General features: G+C 58.0%; 1 protein-coding gene across 4 annotated transcripts in view; it reads left to right on the forward strand.

Moving 5' to 3' along the window:
* Positions 1 to 23212, forward strand: part of TOM1 (target of myb1 membrane trafficking protein) — a 42722-nt gene that overhangs the window by 15302 nt on the left and 4208 nt on the right. For all 4 annotated transcript variants that reach the window (XM_043563614.1, XM_043563613.1, XM_043563615.1 and 1 more), the window contains 11 exons: positions 4093 to 4177; positions 7214 to 7292; positions 8161 to 8310; positions 8633 to 8767; positions 8888 to 9034; positions 11832 to 11948; positions 14161 to 14294; positions 15848 to 15881; positions 16191 to 16284; positions 17156 to 17276; positions 21462 to 21537. In XM_043563614.1, the coding sequence (XP_043419549.1) occupies positions 4093 to 4177; positions 7214 to 7292; positions 8161 to 8310; positions 8633 to 8767; positions 8888 to 9034; positions 11832 to 11948; positions 14161 to 14294; positions 15848 to 15881; positions 16191 to 16284; positions 17156 to 17276; positions 21462 to 21537 (1172 nt within the window). The remainder of the gene's footprint in view (positions 1 to 4092; positions 4178 to 7213; positions 7293 to 8160; positions 8311 to 8632; positions 8768 to 8887; positions 9035 to 11831; positions 11949 to 14160; positions 14295 to 15847; positions 15882 to 16190; positions 16285 to 17155; positions 17277 to 21461; positions 21538 to 23212) is intronic.

Consider the following 23212-nt stretch of genomic DNA (forward strand, 5'->3'; position numbering starts at 1 on the left):
CCACTTGCCTGTCCAAGATGACCTTGATCCCTTCTAAAACCGCGCTGCCCCTCCCCCAGAAGAGAGGCGCCCCTCATGTTCAGGCGTCCCCCGGGGGGCCTAGTTGAGGCAGCCCTGACAGGCCTGCTGGTGGAGCGAGGGATGGGGAGGAGGGGGCAGGGGGGCGCTTCCGGGAAGGCTGAGCTCCCCGGCCCCTGGTGACCACTGTGTGACCTCCCGGCACCTCAGTGTCCTCATCAGTTAGAGGAGGGCAGTGACACACACGTCACAGGCTTGGGAGGATTCAGCTGCCTGCTTTGTGTAAACAGCTAACGGCACTTGGTGTGTCAGGGGCTGTAACTGGAGAGGGTTGTTGCCGAGGAAGGGCACGCAGGCCAGGTTGAGGGCTGGGGAGCCTTGGAGTCTTTGGGGCACAGGATGGACACGGTCCCTTCCAGGTTTCAGAAAGCTCACTCTGAGGCAGGAAGGGCATGGGGTGGGGGAGGGGTGGGTGGGGGAGCCAGGCAGGAGGGGCCGGGGCAGTGGCCTGTCAGGCAGAGGCAGAGGGCAAGGTGACAGGGGCTCAGGTAGGACAGAGAATCCAGAGCTGGAGTTGGCAGAACACTGTGACCAGAGTCAGAGATGACTTGTCCTCTGGCCCGTGTGGCTGGGGACCGCTGAGGTGCGGTTTCTGGAGGAGTAGCACACTAGTGTGTTTAGCCACTGCCCACCCCTCCACCCCCCCCCCCCCAACCCTCCAGAGTAGAGCCTGGCTTCCTCCGCTCAGCTCTCTTTAGCAAGCGTATGAGTCCCCAAGGGCGGGGAGTGTGCCACAAAGAAGCCACACTCGGGACTTCATTGTGGGACAAATGAGCCCACCCTTCAACACTTTGAAAGGAAGCCGTCCTCACGCCCCCAGCCCTGTCCCCACAGCCATAGCCCGGGGAGAAAAACACCCCGTCCCGCTGCCGTCCCGCTGCCATGTCCCTACCCTGATGCCCCTGCTGCCTGGCTTGTGTCCCGAGCAGCTACCCCAGCGTCCATCTGGCCACAGGACTCAAGGCGGGACCCGGGATGGAACTGAGGTCAGGCCAGTTTCGAAACCAACGTCATGAAAGCCACAGTTATAGGGAGCTGACTGCCAGCCCAGCCCAGGCATTGTCCTGCAGGGTGGGCCCGCCTGCCTGGCCAGAAGAGGGCCCTGCCCGGTCACAGGGCCGGGGCTCAGAGTGCGCCTCAGCCCCTTTGGGCACCGGGGGGCGGGGGCCACATCTGTCTGGTCCACCGTTGTGTCCATCCCCAGTGCCTGGCACATGACTATGCAGCCTGTGAAGGGTCACTTGGCCCCCCCTGGGCCTCAGCTCTGTGTGAACAGAGAGAGTGAGCCTGCTGTTCAGGACTGCGGAACAGTCGCTGGGATCACGAGCTGCACGCACCCGGTCCCTTGGGTGCTGTTGGTGTGACAGGTGCCCTATGACCCTGTGCTCTCAGGTGCCCGGTGCCGGCAGGGGCCAGGCCTGGAGCCAGAGGAAAGGGCTGTGACAGAGGGGGACGTGGGATAGTGCCCAGGGTCAGAACACCAAGGGTCTTACTCCCTAACCTTAAAACGTCAACCGGTCCTGTCTTGGCCCACAGCCCTACCTAGGGTACGACACTTGCCAAAACAGGGTGATTTGTGTGATCAAACACTGGCCCGAAAAAGCAGGGGACCAGACTGTCTCTGTGCACTGTGTTGGAGCTTATTTAAGACCTGGGCTGCATGGATGGATTCTAGAAGGGTACAGAGGGGAGTGACCTTGGCTCTGGTAAGCCCTCAGAGTCTGCACAACCTCAGCTAGGTAGAAGTGATGGTTGCACAGCATTGTGGAGACAGGAAACGGCTGATTTTATGTTATGCAGTCTTCACCTCAATTTAAAAATAAAAGAACTGGGGGTACCTGGGTGGCTTAGTGGGTTGAGCTCTTGATTGCAGCTTTGGTCATGATCCCAGGGTCGTGGGATCAAGCATGGAGCTTACTTAAGATTCTCTCTCTCTCTCGGGGCATTTGGGTGGCTCAGTCGGTTAAGCATCTGACTTCAGCTCAGGGCATGGTCTCACAGTTCGTGAGTTCGAGCCCTACATCCGCCTGTCTGCTGTCAGCACAGAGCCGGCTTCGGATCCTCTGTCCCTCTCTCTCTCTGCCCCTCCCCTGCTCGCTCTCTCTCTCTCTCTCTCTCTCTCTCTCTAAAAAATAAACATTAAAAAAAAGAAGGAAAGAAAATTAGGGGTGCCTGGAGTGGCTCAGTCGGTTAAGCATCCAACTTCAGGTCAGATCATGACCTGGCAGTTTGGGGGTTCGAGCCCCGCATCGGACTCTGTGCTGACAGCTCAGAGCCTGGAACCTGCTTCAGATTCTGTGTCTCCCTCTCTCTCTGCCCCTCCCCCACTCACTCTCCATCTCTCTCTCTCTCTCTCTCAAAAATAAACGTTTTAAGAAATTATACTAAAAAAGTCATACATTTTTTAAGAAAATTAAAAAAAAAATTCTCTGTCCCTCTCTCCCCCCCCCTCTAAAAATAAAATAAACCTTAAAAAAATAAAAATAAAAAATAACAGAACTGCTACCACTTACTGAGCACCTGTTCTGTGGCAAGAACCGTACAGATGCCCTGTTTGAGTTATCACTACTCCTTTGGGCAGCTCTGTGGGGTGGCTGGCATCCACCCAGCCTTCAGACAGAAACCGGCTCAGAGGGGAAGGCCAGGCCGCCTGTTCGTAATGGGAGTCGAGATTTAAACTACCCTGGGTCCTTTGCTTCATAGGTTAAGAATGTCTCTGGGAGGTGCACCCCGGTGGCTCAGTCGGTTAAGCACCCGACTTCCGCTCGGGTCACGATCTCATGGTTCGTGGGTTCGAGCTCCCCGTCGGGCTCTGTGCCAACAGCATGGAGCCTGCTTGGGATTCTGTTTGTCTCCCTCTCTGTGCCGGCCCCCGCCCCGTCTCCCTCTCCCTCTCTCTCAAAATAAGTAAGCTTTAAAAAAAAAAATTCTCTGGGAGGTTTGAGAGGAAACTGGTTCCCAGTAGGGCCACTGGGAAGTGGGGCTGGGGCCGGGGAGGCAGGTAGATTTACTCCGTGTTGTGTGCTTCTTGGGAACCTTTTACGTTTTGAACCACGTGAATGGTCAAAAGATACCAACTCAAAAGATAATAGAAAGTCAAGAAGGAGCATTTTATTTGTGAAAATAAAACACTGCCTCCGTAGTTTCATGTCAGAAACCAGCCCACCGGATTGCTGTCCCCACTCATCCGGTTGGTAGACTGAGCCGCGAGGCCTCCTCGGTGATCAAAGGACGGTGACGCTCCTGGCCTCACATGGCTGCTGTAAGAATTAAGTGACATCACAAAAGGACAAATACTGTATGAGACCACTTAAATGACGTGTTAGGTCGTCGGGATCGTAAGGACAGTGCAGTGGCGGCCAGGGGCTGCTGGAGGGGAAATGGGGAGTTAGAGTTTCAGATTTGCAGGATGGAAAGGGTGGTGGGGCCCGCCGTACCACATCGCGAGTGTATTTGATGCTGCTGAACTATACGCTTAAAAACGGTAAGATGGCAAATGTTATGTGTATTTTAACACATTTTTAAAAAGAAAAAATAATACAGGGCGCCTGAGCGGCTCAATCGGTTAAGCAGCCAACTCTTGGTTTCGGCTCAGGTCATGATCTCATCGTTTGTGGGCTCAAGCCCCGCGTTGGGCTCTGCGCTGTCAGCGCAGAGCCTGCTTGGGATTCTCTCTCTCTCTCTCTCTCTCTCTCTGTCTCTCTCTCTCTGTCTCTCTCTCTCTCTTCTCTCTCTGCCTCCCCCCCATGACTCACTCTCAAAGTAAATAAAACTTAAAAAAAAAAAAAAGACTATAAAATGCAGCCCAAAACCAAAACAATTAAATGACAAAACAGAACAAGGTTAGGTAACAGTTTGCACGCCACTTGGTCCTTCTTGAGGCCCCAAAAAGTACCCATCGTCCTTCTCCTCTCTGGCCCTTCCCGCCGCGTCCCACACCACACACCTGCACGCGGCTGAGTCTGCCTGTCCAGGACCCCCCACACCGTGTAACTTGTGGTTTCTCCTCCGCAGAGAAGGCTACAGATGGCTCCCTGCAGAGCGAGGACTGGGCCCTCAACATGGAGATCTGTGACATCATCAACGAGACTGAGGAAGGGTGAGGCCTGCAGGCGAGGCGGGGGGGTGGGGGACGGGTTGGCCAGCCAGCCTCAGTGCAGCCTGCCTCTTGCCACAGAGCCCCTCCTCATTCCCACCCCTCCTGGAGTGCAAGGGGAGACCCTCCTGGGGTCCTCGGTGCCAGGAGGGCTGCAGAGGTCCTCTGAGTCCCACCCCAGGCAGGAGTGTGGCATCTTAGACATTTTGGAACAAAGATTCCATCCAATGCTGTCATGAGATGGACAGGGGACCCAGAGATGCCCTTGGGGGGCCACCAGCCCACACGGCCTCTCTCAGGTCACAGTCTGGCCAATTGGACCTCTTAGGACATCACCTGGGCCACATCCTTGTGGGACGCGGCCAGCTGGTGGCTCCCAGCACTGGGACATGGCCCCAAGCACTGTTCTGCACCATATGGGCTGGAAGGGGCAGGGAGACTCCCAGCTTTCTTTGTGAGCGAGAACAGACTTTCATTTCCTTAAGATTTGGAACCAGCAGGGGAGGGGGCCTGAGGGGGTCAGGGGACATGGAGAAGGCAGTGACAGTGAAGCAGAACTGAGAGCCCATCGGCATTAGCCTTTGCCAAGCATTTCCGGTACACAGGTCACCCCAGGACACATGCTGTGGAGGAGGCATCGTGGTCTGGGCTCTTGGTCTCTGACTAGCACTCTCTGACCAGCTGTGTGACCTTGGGCAAGTCACTGTACCCCCCTAGGTCTTTGTCATCAGAGGCAAATATCTCTTTTAGATTCTTCCAGCGGTAAGCCCAAAGTCCCGAGGGGAGCAGAGAGGGAAAGCAGGGTCACTGTCCTCAGGAGAACCCAGGAAGGGTGGGAAGAGGTGGGACCACAGTCGTGGGGAAGTACGGAACGATCTGAGAAATGAGAATCAACAGCTGGAGCAGGACCTCATTTCGCTCTCCATTTTTCACTGGGATAATCCAGCTGGTCTGCGGGGTCCTTCTCAGCCAAATGGTCCCTTTGTGGGGAAAGTGAGCCCAGGCAGCTGGAAGCGGGCGGCAGGCAGGGAGCACCGAGGGCAGCACACAGTGGCTACCGGCACCTTCCAGCATCCCCAGCGGGGGGCAGACCACAATGGCAGGGCCACCGAGATAAAAGATGGGGGGCGGACAGGCTCAAGGAGCCCCTGAGAGGGCCTGGGGCTGCACAAACCCCCTGGAGAGGCAAGTCACCATCTCCCTTATAAGCATTGGCAGAACTGGGGCTCGTGCGTACTCGGGTTCAAGCGCATATGCTGTTGACTTGAGCACTTCCTGTGTTCCAGGCACTGCTAACCCTAACCCTTGGCCTTGAATCTCTGGTCTAGGTCTACCCCCCCAGTGGGTTGTGGCCTCCCTGCCGTCCAGTCTGGGCTCCTAGCCGGGTACTGAGCGCAACAGGCCCACAGCAATGGCACACAAGCCTGGACTTCTGATTCCCAGTGCTGTGCCCTCTCTCTGGGCCGCTCTGAAACGTGGAAACAAGTCCCTTTCGAGGGTGACGGCCTGCCCCAGGGCATTGGTTGAAAACTACCCCCACCCTTCTGGGACAGGGGCCCACCCTGTCAGGGACCATGGTCCCTCACCCCACGTGTCCTGTGTGTCCATCACACCCTTGACAGGCCTCCGTGGCTCCTCCACCTTGCCTGCCGCCTTCGCTCGTGTGGGGGGACCCGTGTCTGGGTTCCTGACTTTCCTGACCCGCTCTTGACGGGCTCATCACTGAACAGACAGATGTCTGGCAGACAGCAGGACTGGCCCAGGGGCCACTCCCCAGCCTAGGAAATGTTGCTCATGCTCCTGTAGCGTACAGGGCTCTGGGAGGCCAAGTGTCAAGAGAGGACATGGTGCCCCCTCTTTGGGGGGCATCTTCTCAGCCAGGGAGCCCCAGGTGGGTGTCGTGTGACAGTGTACACCAGGGAGATGGGGGACTGGGAGTTGTGGGCGAGGCAGATTTTAGACGTGGAAGTTGGGGGCCACAAAGGCTTTTAGGCCAGAGCATCGGGGCAACATTGATTTCACCTGCACAGAGCTGAAGGGCAGGACATAGGGTGAGGCCACCGGCGTGCGTGGGCTGGGCGACAGATGGGGCAGGGAGGGCAGGCTGCCACCAGAGCCTTCAGGGCTCCCCCTGCACAAGGTATGTCCACCCTCCCTACCGGGATGGCCTGGGCCTCTTCAGCCTCTCCCTCCACCTCCCCGCACGGCCTCCATCCAGTCCCTCCCGCCTCTGCCTGAACCACTTCCCTCCTCCCCTCAGCTGGTTCCATCTCATCCTTCACGCCCAGCCGTGATGCCACCCCAGAGAGGACTCCCCTGACACCCACTCACTCTTACTGCGGGCCGCCCTTCTTTCCCACAGTGATGTGGGTCTCCCTGGTCATGTGGTCCTTGAGAGCAGACCCGCACGTTCACCAGTGTGTCCCCAGCACCCAGCATGGTGCCAGCATGTGTGACTACTTAATAAGACCTGAGTGGAAGTGTGGGTGGAGAGAGGAAGTGGCCAGGATGAGGCCCCAGGACTCGGCCCACACGTTATTCATTTATAAACCCCAGTGTGCATCAGGAATCCTTGGGGGTGTGATGAGTATACAGATCCCGGGAGAGCTTGGTTCAGGGACCTAGGGTGGGAGCCCTGGGTTTTGCATTTTTAACAAACCCTCATACCTCCCCCCAAGAGGATTCTGGTGCAAGGGATCTGGAGAATCTCTGCCAAGTATTCATGCCCTACTGAGGACTTTGGCAGAGCAGGCAGTTTGTGTTGTGATTAGAACCTGTGTGTTCAGCAGGAAACAGGACACAGGAAAGATGGATGAGTGGCTGGCTTGGATGGGATGGGATGAGATGAATGGGATGGAAGGATGGATGGATGGATGGATGGATGGATGGATGGACAGATGGACGGATAGACAGACAGAACCAGGGCTGTCAGGAAGCCCGTTTTCCAGGGCTTCCTGATCTTAGGTAGGTGGCCCCATGTGTTGAATAAGAAGGTTCCATTCCTCAGCGCATCCTTCCTTTTGTCCTTCTTGTGCCCAGTCCCAAAGATGCCTTCCGAGCAGTGAAGAAAAGAATTGTAGGGAATAAGAACTTCCACGAGGTGATGCTGGCTCTCACGGTGAGTGCCCCGTCCATCCGTCTGTCCCTCCATGGGAGAGCCACACCTCCCCCAGGCCTAGCAGGACTCCCAGCCACCGTGGGGCTCCTCTTCCAGGGGTTGAGAAGGAAAGGTCTGTGGGCAAAGCGCTGTCCTGTCTACAGTGCTGGCAGATACGGAGTGGCCATTTGGCAAAGTTCTCTCCAACTTCCTGGCATGGGGAGCAGACACCCTGAGGCCCACATCCCTCCAGACCCAGTCACGGAGAGCCCGTGCCAGAGGACCTGCCAAGTGACACAGAAGCTCGGTGAACCCAGAGCTCAGCAGGGCAGAAAGCCTGGCCGGGCAAATTGGGCACTTGGATGTCCTGGAAAGTGTGCATAAAACAAATGCCGGTGGCCAAGGACGGGCCAGGCGAGAGGGGGCATCCTGGCTGTCGGAGGGGTTTGGCTGCGAGTGGAGACAGCACTCTGTCCCGGGGTCCCCAGCAGCACTTACATCAGGTGAATCCGGCTAAAGAGCAGGGCACTTCCAGCCAGGAAGGGAGAACAAGAAATGAGGAGGGAAGTTCAGCGCCTGGTCCTGGGGCTGCAGGGTCACCATGGGATTATGGAAGTTCACTGTGGTTTCCATTTGGAGAGCCACCCTCCCTCCAGACTGTATTCGGCTCAGAAGCAGCTTCAGGACAGGCTTCTGTGGGTTCTGAGGCCACTCGGTGAGGGGCCACTAGTGAGCACACCAGCCCCCGAGTCGGGGCACTGTCCCCACTTCTCCGTGTTCCAGGGTCTCACTTGAGAGGGCCCCTCCCGTACTCAGCCTCTCCTCCGGGATGGAGGCCGAGTGCAAGGGTCCTGGGCACTCCTGCTCACGGGCCCCTCACGGCCTCCAGGTCTTGGAAACCTGCGTCAAGAACTGCGGGCACCGCTTCCACGTGCTGGTGGCCAGCCAGGACTTTGTGGAGGGCGTGCTGGTGAGGACGATCCTGCCCAAGAACAACCCACCCACCATCGTGCACGACAAGGTGCTCAACCTCATCCAGGTGAGCGTGGGCAGGCCGGGCCAAGCTCCGTGCCAGCCGCCTTCCGGGGTGGGGAGAGAGCTTCGGGCCTGGCCGGGCAGCAAGGCGCCCCCACCATCGCTGCCCTTCCGTCTGCTTCCAGCTCCTTCTCACGTGGGGCTGTCTTGGTGTCCGCTGACTGGAGGTTCTGAGTGCGGGGAGGGGGCTTAGCGGGGGCTATGTGGGCGCGGCGGTCCGAGGACCAGCGAGTCAGGGCATCTCTGCTCTCTGGGGGCGGATAGGTGGGCTCACGGGGGAGATGGCGAGCAGTGGTTACCGGCCGTGTCCCCCTGTCCCCTCTCAGTCCTGGGCTGACGCGTTCCGCAGCTCGCCCGATTTGACGGGTGTGGTCACCGTCTACGAGGACCTGCGGAGGAAGGGCCTGGACTTCCCGATGACCGACCTGGACATGCTGTCGCCCATCCACACGCCCCAGAGGGTGAGGAGATTCATCCCTCGGGAGCAGCGGGGAGGGCAGGTGGGGGAATTACCAAGCAGGTTCCCCAGCTGCTCTCTGACGTGCTTGCCCGCCTCGCTGATCCCGGTTTTTGCCCTCTAGACCGTGTTCAGCTCAGAGGCGCCATCAGGGCAGAATTCTGTGGGCACTGATGCCAGCCATGGAGGAGACTCCACCCAGCACACCGCCCCCCTGCCCGTCCCGGCCGCACTCCCCAGTGACACACCCATCACGCCAACCCCTGAGCAGGTAAACAAGCCTGAGTCAGAGCCATGCGGGGCAGGGAGGGCCCCTCTCGGTATGGAAATTTCTATCCTCACAGCGGCCCCACTGGGTATGTATCATTCTTCCTGTTTCAAAGACGAGACTTAGATAAACTCACTTGCCCAGAGCCGCACAGCTCATCAGAGATGGTGGTGGGATTCAAGCTCAAGTCTGTCTGACTCCCAGCAGGCTCGGTCCTGCACCTTGGCTGTTCTCCAAAGTGTGTGCCCCACGGAGCCCCTCAGGCAGCACTGGGGAGAGTAAGTGCCCAGTAGGTGGCCCCTTCGGCAACAGCGTCTTCGTCGTCTTTGGGTGGTTTGTTTATGTGCTCAAATACGATTTCATCTGAACAGAGGTTCTGGCTAAAAACAGTTTTAAAACATCTGCACAAAAAATTTTTTTAAACCCTTGCTCTGCACCCATGATGCTTCCCACAGAGCTCCAAGAAGAAGGTTTGAGGTGTAGTGTAAGATTCCAGGGGCCGGGGCTCCGTGAGTAGCCCTGCAGGATTACCCACAAGACTCACGACGCACTGACTTAGCTTCTGTCCCTCAGTTTCTTCCTCCTGGAGTGGGGGGCAAGGCCACCTGGCAAAGCCGCCTGCCCCCCAAGGGATATCTGCAGCCATCACCAAAATAAGCTGGATACATGCTCATTTCATGTATTTATTTTTAAGTTTATTTATTTAAGTAATCTCTGCACTCAGCATGGGGCTCGAACCTACGACCCTGGGATTAAGAGCTACATGCTCTACTGGCTGAGCCAGCCGGGCGCCCCAGTGTACCCCCATTTTAGACGTAGCTGTTGGGGTGTGAGCTGAGGCCTTGTGTTGTCAGCATGCCCACTTTTGAGGTGTGTTATGAACTTTAGACCCATTGTACCAGCTACACGTGCAAGCTTAGCTGTTAAAGATACTGGCAAGAGACACAGGTCTGTGATGGAAACAAAGTGAAACTTGACCTTCCAGAGTGGACCCACTAATCTCCTGTAGTGTCTCATCTGGACTTATGAACAAACCTGCCAGCAGCCCCTCACACCCCAACCTATCTGGAGAGAAGCTTCTGTACTGGGTATCTCACAATAAGTTATAAAATCACCTCCCAGAGTCACAAATATTACTAGAAAAGTTTTCCTAACTGGACATACAATTAAAGTGGTATAAAACCTGTAAAATCACCCTGTGATCCAAATTTCACGTAGCCTAGTTATGCTTTTAACCTTTTTGCCTGAAGTCTACGTCGGCGTGGATTAAGCCTGATGACATCCAGGGTAAGAAGGTTCTCGTTAAACAAAACTGAGTAGGCGGTGTTTAGTTTCCAGCTCCCCTCTTGTCTCCTGGGGCATGTTAAAGCTTCCAGGCATCCAGTGGTATCACTCCCAGACTCTGTTGTAATTAGGTCCCATCGGACCCGGACACACTGGGCTTGTGGTCAGTAGTCTTTCCACTCATTTATACCAAGAGTGTTCATTAAATCGGCCAAATGTACCAAACGTGTCCTGGGGTTTGGAAGGTGTCTGTGACCTGTAGTTACTACCTGTGTCTGCACCCGCATTTCTTCATCTATAAAGGCTGGGATAATGATACGTGCCTCGTAAGATTGTGGTAAAGTTTAATGAGCAACAAAAGTTAAATGCTTGGCATTTGGTAGGTGGTTAATAAATGGTGGCTGCTGTCACAGGCATCGTAAATTTGTATACTGACTCTCGTAATCTGAAATCTGCTAGGTCACATGCAGTTCTCAGAACGCAAGCCACTTAATAACTGGACCCATAAGGTATTCCATGGCCAAGGTTCTTCGTCCAGATTAATTTTAGAACCTCCATACCAGGGCGCCTGGATGGCTTAGTCAGTTGAGCGTCCGACTTCAGCATGGATCGTGGTATCACAGCTTGTGAGTTAAAGGCCCGCATTGGGTTCTCTCCGTGTCAGCAGCATGGAGCCCACTTGAGGTCCTCTTGTCTCCCTCTCTCTCTGCCCCTGCCCCACCCATGCTCGCTCGCTCTCTCAAAAATCTTTTAAGTTTAAAAAAAAAAAAAAGGACTTTCATACTGATGCCTTACTAGACATTCACAGCGTCCACAGAGTTCCTGAGACCAATCACCCCACAAAGCCCCACAGCATAAGACACTGGACCAGTGGCCCTTCGCCACCTCACTCATGTGGAGACTGTGCAGCCTTATTTACGCTGATTCCCCAAGCTGACACCCTGGAACCCTTTGATCACTGAAAACCTGCTAACATGGTTTTAACAAGTGCTAAATCTGAGTTTCACACTCAAGGTGGGGCGTGGCACTCATGCTTGAAAGAGCCCAGGACACCAGAACAGACCAGGAGGAGCAGACCAGGAGCAAGTCCTGTCCTCACAGAAGAGGAGAGGGGAGTAAGCTGTCATCCTAGGCAGGAAGGCGGCCTGCTGATTCCCTCCTCTCCCCTGGGCGGGGAACTGCCCTCCAGGGCCTCGTTAGCTGCCATCTTGGCCCCAGGAGATGCTGGAGCCCTGCAGCCGCACTCTGTGGTGCATTTACCTTCAGCTTCTTTCCTTTTGGCCTTCCCTGAACCAGGCTCCCCAGTTTAGAGATGGTAACGGTCGGTAGAGCTCTGTGAGGGGGTCTTTGGGGGGTGGGGCAGTCCCACCACAGGCCTCTTCGTGCCGCGCTGTGGCCCACGAGCCAAAAGGGTCCTGGCGGGTCAGCTCCCCTGGGCTAATGGCGCCAGCCTGTCCTCGTGAGCAGCGCCCCTGGCCCCCTGGCCTCTCTCACCAGGGCCGACCATGTGTTTCAGATCGGGAAGCTGCGCAGCGAGCTTGAGATGGTGAGTGGGAACGTGAGGGTGATGTCGGAGATGCTGACGGAGCTGGTCCCCACCCAGGCGGAGCCTGCAGACGTGGAGCTGCTACAGGTGAGCGAGCACCCAGCGGTCCACACACATTTCTCCCCCACCCACACTGCAGCTTTCGTGACTTCCTCTGAACTCCTTGGTCACAGTGGGAGGGGTTAAAACCAGGGACTCTGGACCCCAGCACTGCCATTTTCTAGTGGGAACAAAATGGCCCCTCCTGCCCCAGCTTCCTCATCTGTAAGATTGTTCTAATAAGAGCTTTTAAGGTCTGAGTGTGACACGAGAATTAAATAAGGCTTTGCATGTAAAACACCAGCCCTGGGCCTGGTTCCGAGTAGGCCCCCAGTCAATGAGGAGAAGCTTGGAGGTGGGATTTCCCCCCTTCCAGGATTTGAAGCTTAGCAGGCAGGTATGGGAGCAGCGCCGGCGTTGAGAGTAAAGAGCAGGTGGTCTTGGGCCCTGGGGCAGGTGCAAGCCACCGGCTTTCTCTCCAAATGTCACATGTATTCCCGCAGTCCCATCCCCAGCTGGGAGCCACTGAAGGCACCACCCCACCCGTGGAGGTCAGTTCACAGAGGTGCCAAGAAAGCGGGGCGGGGCGGGGGGGGGGTGTGCAGCGACCAAGGCCCAGGAATCACCAGGTGTGAGTGCTGGGTTGACATGGGGACAGCTCACAAGCAATGAGCACTTCCTGCACACCAGGCTCTGATGTTAACACTTGATACGCATTCATTCTTCACTCCGTCCTCACCGCACCCAGCAGCAGATGGGTTCTCTCATTATCCCCATTTTCTAGATCAGCCAACTGAGGCAAAGAGAGGTCATGGAATGTGCCCAGGGTCATGTGGCTGGTAAGCAGCAGAACTCGAGCCCAGGAGCCTGGCTCCAGCCGCTGCTTTTCGGCTGCTGAGAGGGGTGGGTACGGAAGTGGGAACAAAGCCACAAGTGTGCTTGGTCACAGGAGGAAGAGAGGGGAGGCCCACAGAGTGTTGAAAGTGGCTCCGGCCCGCCCTGCCCCACAGTAAAGGCAGATGAGGAAATCCTCAGAGGGGGTGGGTAACAGGGTCTGAAAGAGAACCCAGGTCAATGTCGGGGCAGTGTCTGGTCTTCATGGGGCCTCTAGGAGGAACGTGCCAGCACTTGGCCACAGTCAGCAGTTCCAACGACCATTTGAACCTCAAGACCTCAACCCAGGGGGTGCCTGGGTGGCGCAGTCGGTTAAGCTTCCGACTTCAGCCAGGTCATGATCTTGCGGTCCGGGAGTTCGAGCCCCGCGTCAGGCTCTGGGCTGATGGCTCAGAGCCTGGAGCCTGTTTCCGATTCTGTGTCTCCCTCTCTCTCTGCCCCTCCCCCGTTCATGCTCTGTCTCTCTCTGTCCCAAAAATAAATAAAAACGTTGGGAAAAAAAATTAAAAAAAAAAAAAAAAAAAAGACCTCAACCCAGGTGCCTGTCCACCTTGTGACAGGTACCTGAAGAAAGAAGAAGTCAGTCTTACAAAGGAAGAACTTCGAATGCTGTGGCTTTTTTTTTTTTTCTTTCTTTCCCAAAGGAGTTTCAACATGTAACTTGCTGATTACAGATCGGTCACAGACATGGCGACTCAGTGCCATGGGGGGTCCTGGAACAGGAGGACATTAGTGGGAAAACAGCGACACTGGAAGAAAGTCTGGAGTTGAGCTCATAGGGCTGGGCTGGCGTTCACATCTTTGACAAATGCCAAACTGAGAAGCCGGGTGAAGGGGTTACGGGAACTCGACTACCTTGGCAACATTTCTGCAGATCTGAAATTATTCCAAAGTAAAGAAGTCTTTAAAAAGAAATTAGTGGAAACAATGAGGCAGAAATTCAAAATCGGGGTTCACAGGTAACAGCTGGAGTCCTCTAGTTCATTTATTTAGGTTTGGTGACAGAAAGATCCCCGTCACCCAGAGAAATGGCGATTTGTTTCACCGGCCCCTTGGGGGTCTTGGTTTTTCAACCGAGCAAAAGTGGCAGCTGGAACCGTAATACCAAGTCTGCATGCAGCCAGGTTAAGCCAGCAGCCCCGCCTCACATGTTACTTGTCTCCTGCATGTTCAGTATTGGTGTAGAACACCGGACGTGGGAGCCAGAGGCTTGTTTGTGGAACCCCGAAAGCTGTCCTGGGAGCTTGGAGTCCGGTTTGGAAACCCCTCCATCCTCCAAGGCGGCACAAAGGCTGGGGCCCGGCCCCCGGCGATGGCCTCACTCTGGGCCCAGGGACTATGGCCATCTCCCTTCCTGCCTCCTCAGGAGCTCAATAGGACGTGCCGAGCCATGCAGCTGCGGGTCCTGGAGCTCATCCCCCGAATCGCCAATGAGCAGCTCACGGAGGAGCTGCTCATCGTCAACGACAACCTCAACAACGTGTTCCTGCGCCACGAACGGTAGGCCGGCCGCCCCCGCCCTCTCCCTCCCCTGGCTCCCTGTTCGCACCGTCTGACCTCCTGTGGTCTCTCCCCCTTCCCCGGCGTGTCCTCAGCTGTCTCCTTCCCCGGGGGGCATGAAGTCCGCCCAGCCTTCCAGCCACCTCTCCTCTCCCTGCCAGGATCTGCCCTGCTGCCGTGTCCCTGCGTGTGGGCCTGGTCTGTCCTTGCTCACTCTGCCACTGCCTGACTCTGGGGCTGTGGACCAGTTACTTGACTTAATTACGGCCCTTTGACTCTTTGACTTCACACTGCACACAGCTCATTTAGGCAGGAAAATAATTTATTAGGAGAACAGCCTTTATGAAATGGGAAGCTTTCAGAATCCAGAAAAGAGTGAAACACTGAGGCCTCCCAGCAGAGTAGGAAAGAAAGATCCCAGGGCGGCCCTGGGGACTGGGGGCAGAAACTCCCAGGCCACGTCCCCAGGGTGCTGCCATCAGTAAATGGGCCCCGCACAGTTGCCCACTTTGTGTCATTCTGTTCAAGAGAAGCTGATTGGCTCAGCTTTGTCATTCCCACTGGGTGGAGAAGGGAAAAGGGGCCCTTGAAGGGTCACAAGGAGATGGGGGAGGAGCAGTTCCCCAGAGGGCACTCAGGTGCTAATACAGAGAAGGGGTGCCAGGCTCTCTGTATCTGAAAACGAGGTCCACGGCGGTACCTGCCCTATGGGGTGATGCACTTAGCAACCAGGGGTCCCTGGGTCACAACATAGTTATTCCAGCCTTCTCCAGCCCTTGTTCATCTCACATCTTTGTCCATCAACACACAGGTGATTCTGAGTCCCTTGAGAGTGGGGCAGGGCTGCCGTGGGCCACGTCTACGCGGCCTCTCCTGCTCGCTGGCTCAGTGGAATAGAAGTGTCCCTTTCTGCCATTTTGGGGTGTGGGCTGAGGTGGCCCAAGGACCCAATCTGGGGATGACTGGGACCCCCTGACACCCACAGGCATCAGGCCTGGCCTGATATCCTATGCCTACTGCCTCCTAGTCCACAGTCATACTCAGTCTTCGCCGGGGCTTCGCGTCTGGGAGGCAGGTTCCACCGTCGTCCCCTTGTAAAAGACGAGGCCGAGCTCCAGAAGGGACGTTAATGTACCCACCGTCACTCAGTAAGTGACAGGGCCAGGACTCAGCAGACCACGGCCTTCTCCACCCACCTCAGCAGCCCCTTGGCGTGTCGGGAACGTTTCAGGGAACAGAACTCACCTTTGCCGTGTGCCATGCGTCCGCATTTTCCTGTCTGTCCTGGCCCGTCCCTGTGTGTGTGCCGGTCACGACCGGAGTGGGCAGGCAGTCGAAAATTCCAGTTGGGACAGTGAACGAGGGGCACTGTTACCCGTCCCCCAGGGATACACCGGCAGGGATACACATCCCGGGTGTAAAGTGGGTCTGTCACCCTAATCGTGACCCGCCAGGTGGATTGGGAGGCCTGCAGTGTGAGGAACCCTGCCCCGGCTGGGCTGTGCTGAGGGGCCTCTCTGTCTCTCTGACTCGGCTCGTTTCTGTCTTCGTAGGTTTGAACGGTTCCGCACGGGCCAGACCGGCAAGGTAAAGGCGCTTTTCTATGACCAGGTCATGCCCGTGCTGATGTGGGAGAGGAGGGCTCCCTCCCCAGACAACCTGCACAGGATGTGCCCTCTTGTCCAGACTCCTAGAGAAGTCCCCTTCTAACTTTTTATGTCACTGTCCCTTTAAGGTAGCTAAGGCCCCGCTACCAGCTAATGCCGGCTTCCCAACCCCCCAGGGGGTGCAACTGAGCTAGGGGCAGAGCAGGGAAGACTCCCTCATTCCCAGACAGAGCTGCCAGGGCCCTGGTGGCACGTCCCCCAGCAACGGCAGCATCTCCCTTCTCCCCAGGCCCCGCAGGAGGCCGAGGCGGCGGCCGACTTGATCGACATGGGCCCTGACCAGGCGGCCACCAGCAGCCTCTCGTCCCAGCTGGCGGGAATGAGTAAGTTCAGGGTGGGGATTCTGGCCGAGGGCGCACGACGGTGCTGCGGGCACCCCTCACTTTTGGGGGTGCCCTCCTCCCAGTTTGGGGCTGGAGCGCCAACAGCAGAGCGTTGGCCCAGACCCCGCCTCACTGGGCTGAACCCCACTGCGAGGTCGGGCACCCAGGACCAAACACGTGGGGCTCTTCCCCTCACAGCCCACAGCTCCTGAGCCCCCCGGGCCTCAGGGGCCCCCTGTTCTGTGGTCGCCCCTCGACACTGAATTCTCCGTGGCCTGAGCCATCGAGGCGAGCTTGGCCTAGTCGCTTGAACGCCCTCCGCCCCCTCTCCTGTGTAAAGGGCAGGAATGGGCCCTTCCTCGTGGGTCGTCGTGAGGACTGAGTAAGCTCACACATGAAAGGGCCCCAGGTCGCACCAGGCCCGGGGTGCGCTCCCGGGACACGCTAGCAGGTGCCATCGTCGTCACTGTGACTGGTTTTCACGCCGCTGGCTGCCTGCTTGTGCTGAGCCCCGGAAGTACGTCAGAGCCCGTTCTGAATCACTAATGCGAGGCTGCTGGAAAACCCAGCTGCGCGTGTGATCGCCAGCCCACCGCACAGCCGTGTCCTGTGCCAGATGCGGTGGGCAGCGTTTTACTCGTTCTCACAGCTGCCCCGGGAGGGGGACTGTGACTCCACCTCAGGGAGAGGAAGTCACCTACCCACGGCCCCTCAGCCAGCAGGGACCTGGCTGCCCCATCCGGATACCCGTGCTGTCCCACCCCGCACCCACCCCCGCCGCCCCCCTGCTTCTCCAGAACCGTCCCTGGGCCTAGCAGCTCAGCCGCTGCCCAGTGTGCAGGTCCCTTCACGTCCCCTTCTGTCTCTGCAGACCTGGGCTCCAGCAGCGTGAGGGCTGGCCTGCAGTCTCTGGAGGCCTCGGGCCAACTGGAAGGCGAGTTTGACATGTTTGCGCTGACCCGCGGCAGCTCTCTGGCTGACCAACGAAAAGAGTGAGTGGCCCAGCCCCACCCTGTCCCCTGCATTGCGGGCTCCCCATCAGGGCAGAGCCTCTCCGGGCCCCTGAACCCAGCTGCGTGGCACGCCGTGTGGAGGGACACACAGTCTGCTGTCTGCACCCCCTCGGGATGGCAGAGCTCCCACCCCTAGGTCAGTCCCTAGTGGCCCCAGAGGCAGACTTCGTGCCCCACGAGCAGGCCTGGGGGGAAGAAGGGACGCCTGTGGTTTGATGAGCAACGGTGTGCCAGAATCTCACATAATCTGATCAGATGAGGAAACTGAGGCACTGAGAGGCCGAGTCATTTGCTCCGAGTCAGACCATTGATATGTGGCAGCACTAGGATGGGAGCCCAGGGCTGCTTGCTCCCAAACAGTGTCCTGCCTGGCCTCTCCCCACCACACCCCCCAGGGCAGGCAGAGAAGATCCCTGATAAAACCTCAGGGACTTGTCTAGTCATTTCTGTTGCTGCCTAGCCACCCTTAGTGCCCCAAGAAGTCCCTGTTGCCCCACCTGGGTCTGCTCCCTCTGCCCCAGGGCTGGGGTTCTGTCCTTTGCTGAGCTGGTGTTTTCAGGGAGGTGCTTTCGGCAGCCACGGCAGGCCCCTTGCCTCGACGTCTCGGGACTGGCCCCACACAGGCTTGGCAGGGGAAGCAGTTTGCTTGGTACTCTCAGCCCTTTGCTCAGGACCCTGGACTGCGCCACGGGCAGCCAGGATTTACAGCCAAGGAAAGCTCTGGATTAAGGGACTCCCTCAGCAGATGCCCCAGCCTCCCCGGTGGTCATTCTGGTCATTTGAATGGCCTTTGGCCTTCCCACCTTGCCCTGTCTTTGGGAACTGTCAGTGGGCCTCTGAGGGCCCAGCCATGCCCTGTCCACACCACACATCCAGGTCAAATCTGATAGGCTGCAGCTGGCCCTGCCTGCCGCCCGGACCAAACCCTGGGCTGTGAGCAGCGTTTTTAGTCTGGGCAGTCTGCGCTCACGAGGCCCAGTGCTCACGGACCAGCAGCTCACAGTTGCCATGGAGTTTGGGGCACGGAGAAGCCACTGTGCGGGTGGAAGCTAATGGGTCCACCGGGATGTGCAGCCGGGAGGGCCGCCCGCCCGCCCACTAGGCCCCAGCAGGCAGCATGCTGGCCACGCCAGAGAGCCCCTGGCAGTCAGCCTGGCTCGCCAGCCCGGTGAGGCTTGCTGTTGCTCTGTTACTCCCTTGAGAAGCAGGCCCTGGGGGGCAGAGGAAGGCGTCCCCAGCGCCCGCAGTCTCATGGGGAGGAAGGTGCACACACCGCCGCCGTGCGGTGCTTATGGCCGCCCTGGATGGGGGTGCCGGGCACTGTGGACACACACGTGGTGGCAGGTGGCTCTGCAGAGGGTGCTCAGGCCTGGACCTCGGGGATAAGGAGTCGGGAAGGCCGTTTCGGGCCATAGGAGCAGCGTGTGCAAAGGCTCAGAGGCAGGGAGAGTGTGAGATGCTGGGGTGGGGGATGGGGAGGGGACATCTTGGACCTTCTCACGTCATGGGGTCCCCTGCAGGCCCTCCCTGGGTCCCTGGGGACTGGTTTCCACCTCAGCAGAAAGCACGTGGCAGGGACCAGAATGCCTTGGTGTCAAGTTCCTCTTTCCTTTGCTCCGCTTGGTGGTCCCTCCCTTAGGCTTCTGCTGGGTCTTCTAGCCCCAGGCCCGCCTGACTGCCCTGCCCCCTCCCCCCCGGGGGGGTGGGGGGGGCTCTTGAATTCTCTGAGGCCTTTTCTGCCCACCTGGAGTCTGGCCCACACCTCCTTCTGCCTTCCCGGCTCCTGCTTCCCTCCAGCCTGTGCCAGCTCTGCCTCTGCTCACCAGGAAACCACCTCCTTGCCAGCCACACCCCAACCCCAGGTGGCACAGTCGTGGCCTCTCCAGCCGACCAGGCCAAGGACAGCGACAGGGAGCATCTCTCTAAGCCAGACGCACCCTAGCCAGGCTTTGCTGGAAGTAGGATGCTCTTCTGTATTGTCATCCTGGGGACACACTGCGCTTCCTCCCCAGTGCCGCTGTCATCCAAGTGGCCCCCGGGCCAGTCCCTGCCCACCAGCTTCACCACAACCTTCGGAGACACCCGGCCCAGCATCTGCGGCTGGGCCTGGGCGTGGGCCTTGCGGGAGCTTCCTCTATCCCGGGTGTCTTCGCCTCCACTGCTGCAGGCATGGCCCCGGGGGGACGGCCAAGCTTCGGCCTGAGGGCTGTGGGGGCAGGAGAGACGGAAAAGCAGAGGTAGGGGCGAGGGCGTAACTAGGAAAGAATGTATTGTTCTTCTGAGTGAAGAAAAGCATTGATTCCTGTATATTCCTAGGTCTGAACATGCCTTATTCTGCCTTTTTCCACAATGCACCTGCCATGTCTTAGAAGGAAGGACAGCAAGGGGGCTACTTCCATACCGGGAGTGGGCAGGATGCATGGCTCAGTCTTAGACATCACTTCCTCCTCACCAGCTCTCAGGGCCCGGACTCAGCCGGGGATACCAAGCTCCAGGAGGGCGTGAGCACACCGCCCGCCACCCTGGCTTTCGGGTTGGCTCCAGCGCAGCCCTGCAGATCGTCCCTAGCCCAGGGATGGGCAGGAGCTGCGGAACTGGGGGTTGAGCTCATGACGGCACTCTTGCGGCCGCCTCCACAGGAGGGAGTGGACTCCAGTGCCCTCAGAATGGCTGCCTGGGAATTTGGGGGTCTTCTCCCCAGACGCCCTTTGAAGTGCCAGTCTCCCCCATTCCCAGGAAGGCCATTTGGCATCGCAAGGGTTTCAGTCGATAGGGTTCGGGTTCCTGAAGCCTCGAGCTGCCCGACACCACCCCCCCCCCCCCCGCCCCCGGACCTTCAGGGCTTTCCATTTGTGATGGGGATTCTGCAGCTCACTTCTTCCCCTCAGAACTGGACCGAGCTGGTGCCCGCCTCCTTCAGCTGACGCTCCAGAATGAGAAGAGCGGCTCCTTCCAAGAATCAGGGCTGAGTGCCCAAGGCCGCCTCTGACGTCCCCCTGTAGCAGGCAGGAGAGACCCCCCTCCCGCCCCAGTCCTTTGCCACACAGCTTTCCCCTGACTCCTGCCTTATTCTCTCGCTCCCCGTGACTCACCTCACACACAGCAAACACCTTCCCTGTGCTCAGCCCCTGCCCTCTCTGCCCCGCCCAGCTGGTGGCATCCCCCAGGACATTTAGTGTTTCTTTCTTTTTATTTTTGAGAGAGAGAGAGTGCAAGAGTAGAGGAAGGGACAGAGAGAGGAGGGGCAGAGGATCTGAAGCGGGTTCTGCACTGACAGCAGAGAGCCCCATGCAAGGGCTTGAACTCACGAGCCATGAGATCATGACCCGAGCCAAAGTCAGATGCTTAACCAACAGCCATCCAGGCGCCCCATCCCCCAGCACAGCCAAGACGGGGCAGGGGAGAGCTTCCTGCTGGGGCGCCACGCAGGATGGCACCATGTGGGATGGCGCCCCACCCAGCCATCTGCACGTGTGTCTACGACAGCGAATGGAACTCTCCATCCAAAGGCAGCCTCGTACAGAACCACGATTTATTACCTTACAAAATGGAAGCTGCTCGGGGAGCCTGGGTGGCTCATTCGGTTAAACGTCTGATTCTTGATTTCAGCTCAGGTCAGGATTGTCACAGTCGTGAGATCTACCCCCACGTCAGGCTCCGTGCTGAGCGTGAAGCCTGCTTGGGAATCTTTCCTCCCCTCTTTGCCTCTCCCCTGCACCCGCTCTCTCTGTCTCTCAAAATGAACATTTTAAAAAAAGAGGAAGCTGTTCAAAGAAGGGTCTGGAGGTGGGAATTCTCCATGGGGATGGGGCACTGGCATGGTTTCTCATCCCTCGAGTTTGGCCGGATCCGATGAGAGCCATTGGTGAGCTTGCTCTCGGCCTTTGGCCAACGCCACCTTCCCTCACTTCTCCAGCCTTGGCTGCCTGTCATGGTCACACGTCTAAGCCCGGGTCTACCGTCTGCAGGCAGGCAGGCAGGCGGGCGGGTGGGCCTGCAGAATTGGAGCCCGTCCTGAGGCCTGCGCTGCCCCCTGTCCAGGCACCACCCGGGGCCACACAGGATGTGAGTCCAGCTCGCCCCTGCCCACCCGTGCATCCCGCCCTCGGTCAGCACGCCTGGTACCACAGGGCAGAGCTCATGGTCATGGCCTCTACATTTCAGGGTGAAATACGAAGCCCCCCAAGCAACAGACAGCCTGGCTGGAGCCCTGGATGCCCGGCAGCAGAACACTGGAGCGGTAAGCAGAGGGTCCTGCTGCCACCTTGTCCGGAAGGAGGGCCAGAGGATGCTTGCCCCCCGGCCCCACACCCCCACCCACCATGTGCTGGGCCCCAACGTGACACATCCCTCTCCTCATCTGGTTCCGTCACTGGCCCCTTGTAGCTAATGTGACACCTCCCATTTCACAGCTGAGGAAGCAGTCCGAGAGGTTAAGTCACCTGCCCAAGTTCACACAGCAAGGAAGGGCTAGAGCAAGGACTCAGAAAGCCCAGAGTCCCGCAGCCTGGCTTCCCAGCTGTGTGTCCGCAGACAGACTGCTGACCCGAAGCACGGTTTACAGTGGGGTGTGCGAGAGGGCGTGTTAAGGGGCTCGGCAGAGTTAGAGCTCCATCAGCATTGTACCTCCCCGCCTCCCTGGAGACCTGTTATTTGCAGGAGTGGGGACAGGGGGGACAAGAGAACATACCCTGAAACTTCAGGGAGGCCTCCAGGGGTGCCATTTTCATTCCATCGAATTGACTGACGGCGTATGGAGTGATAGCCACATGTCTGGCACTGCACACGCTCTGTGGGTGACCCCTCCCCCTTGGCAGGAACTCCAAGTACAGTTCTCACCCTTTGGATTTGTTCTAGATGCCCTTGGGGTGGGGGGAATTTCTGTTTCAGTAAATGGACAGAGTAGCTCCTCGGGAGGTGATTAGAAACGGCTGGGCCCAGGAGTCGGAGAGGCAGGGGGCAATGAAGGCAGACGGCCGGTGACAGCACAGGCTTCTGAGGCCAGGTGGGACTGGGCGACAGGAGACAAAGCCTGAGGGGCAGCAGGGACTAGAGGGCCTCGGGTAGCCAGGAGGACCGTGTGAGGTGGAGGCCACGGCCAGGCTTGAGCAGAGGGGCACGTTTCTCTGTCCATTTTAGAAGGAACCAGCATGGAAGCTGGGAGAGCAGCTAGGAGGGAGTGGAAGTTGCCCAGTATACAAGTGGGTGGGGGGGTCCTGGCGACTCCCCAGAGGCATCCCCAGCATCTCAGGAGTCATTCCCAAGTCAGAGCGGAGCCAGACCTGGAACACCGTGGAGGCAAGACCAGCTAGAGAGTCAGACGTCTCCCGTGTGTGCCATGTGACCCAGCACCAAGCACAGCACATTTGCACCTGCGTCTCAGGGCCTCCGGCTACTTTCCTTAGTAAGTGGCCATCTGTCACAGCCGTGCCCTGTGCCAGGCACCCTACAGCCCGCCTTTCTGAGCCATCACACAGACCCTTAGGTCGTGTTGTTATCCCCATTTACAGATGAGAAAACTGAGATCGAGAGGCCGGGCAAGTGAGGCAGCAGAGGTTAACATCCTTAGCGTGATGCCTGGCACAGAGTGAAGCGTTCAGTCTCCCTGGTGCTGCTGTGTGGCTTTCCCCACTTACCGACGAGAAAGCCCAGGCTCAGCATTGTGAGGTAGTTTGCCCGACACCTCACAGTCCTCGGTCCTGGCTCCATAGCCAGTGCCGGGAGCAGGAGCCCCAGATGGCCTGCACAGCTCTAAGGAACACAGGTGGACACTCCAGAAAATCTGGCTCCCAGATTCCAGATGCATCCGAAGGCTCTGGGAGCCATCTGGAAGCACTTCCCTCTCAGGCCACCTGACCCCTCGTGGGCAGAGGCGAACTGCACAGGCACCCCTTCCGGTTGCAGATGAGGGACTG

Source organism: Prionailurus bengalensis, chromosome B4, assembly GCF_016509475.1.
Source record: "Prionailurus bengalensis isolate Pbe53 chromosome B4, Fcat_Pben_1.1_paternal_pri, whole genome shotgun sequence".
Taxonomy (NCBI): domain Eukaryota; kingdom Metazoa; phylum Chordata; class Mammalia; order Carnivora; family Felidae; genus Prionailurus; species Prionailurus bengalensis.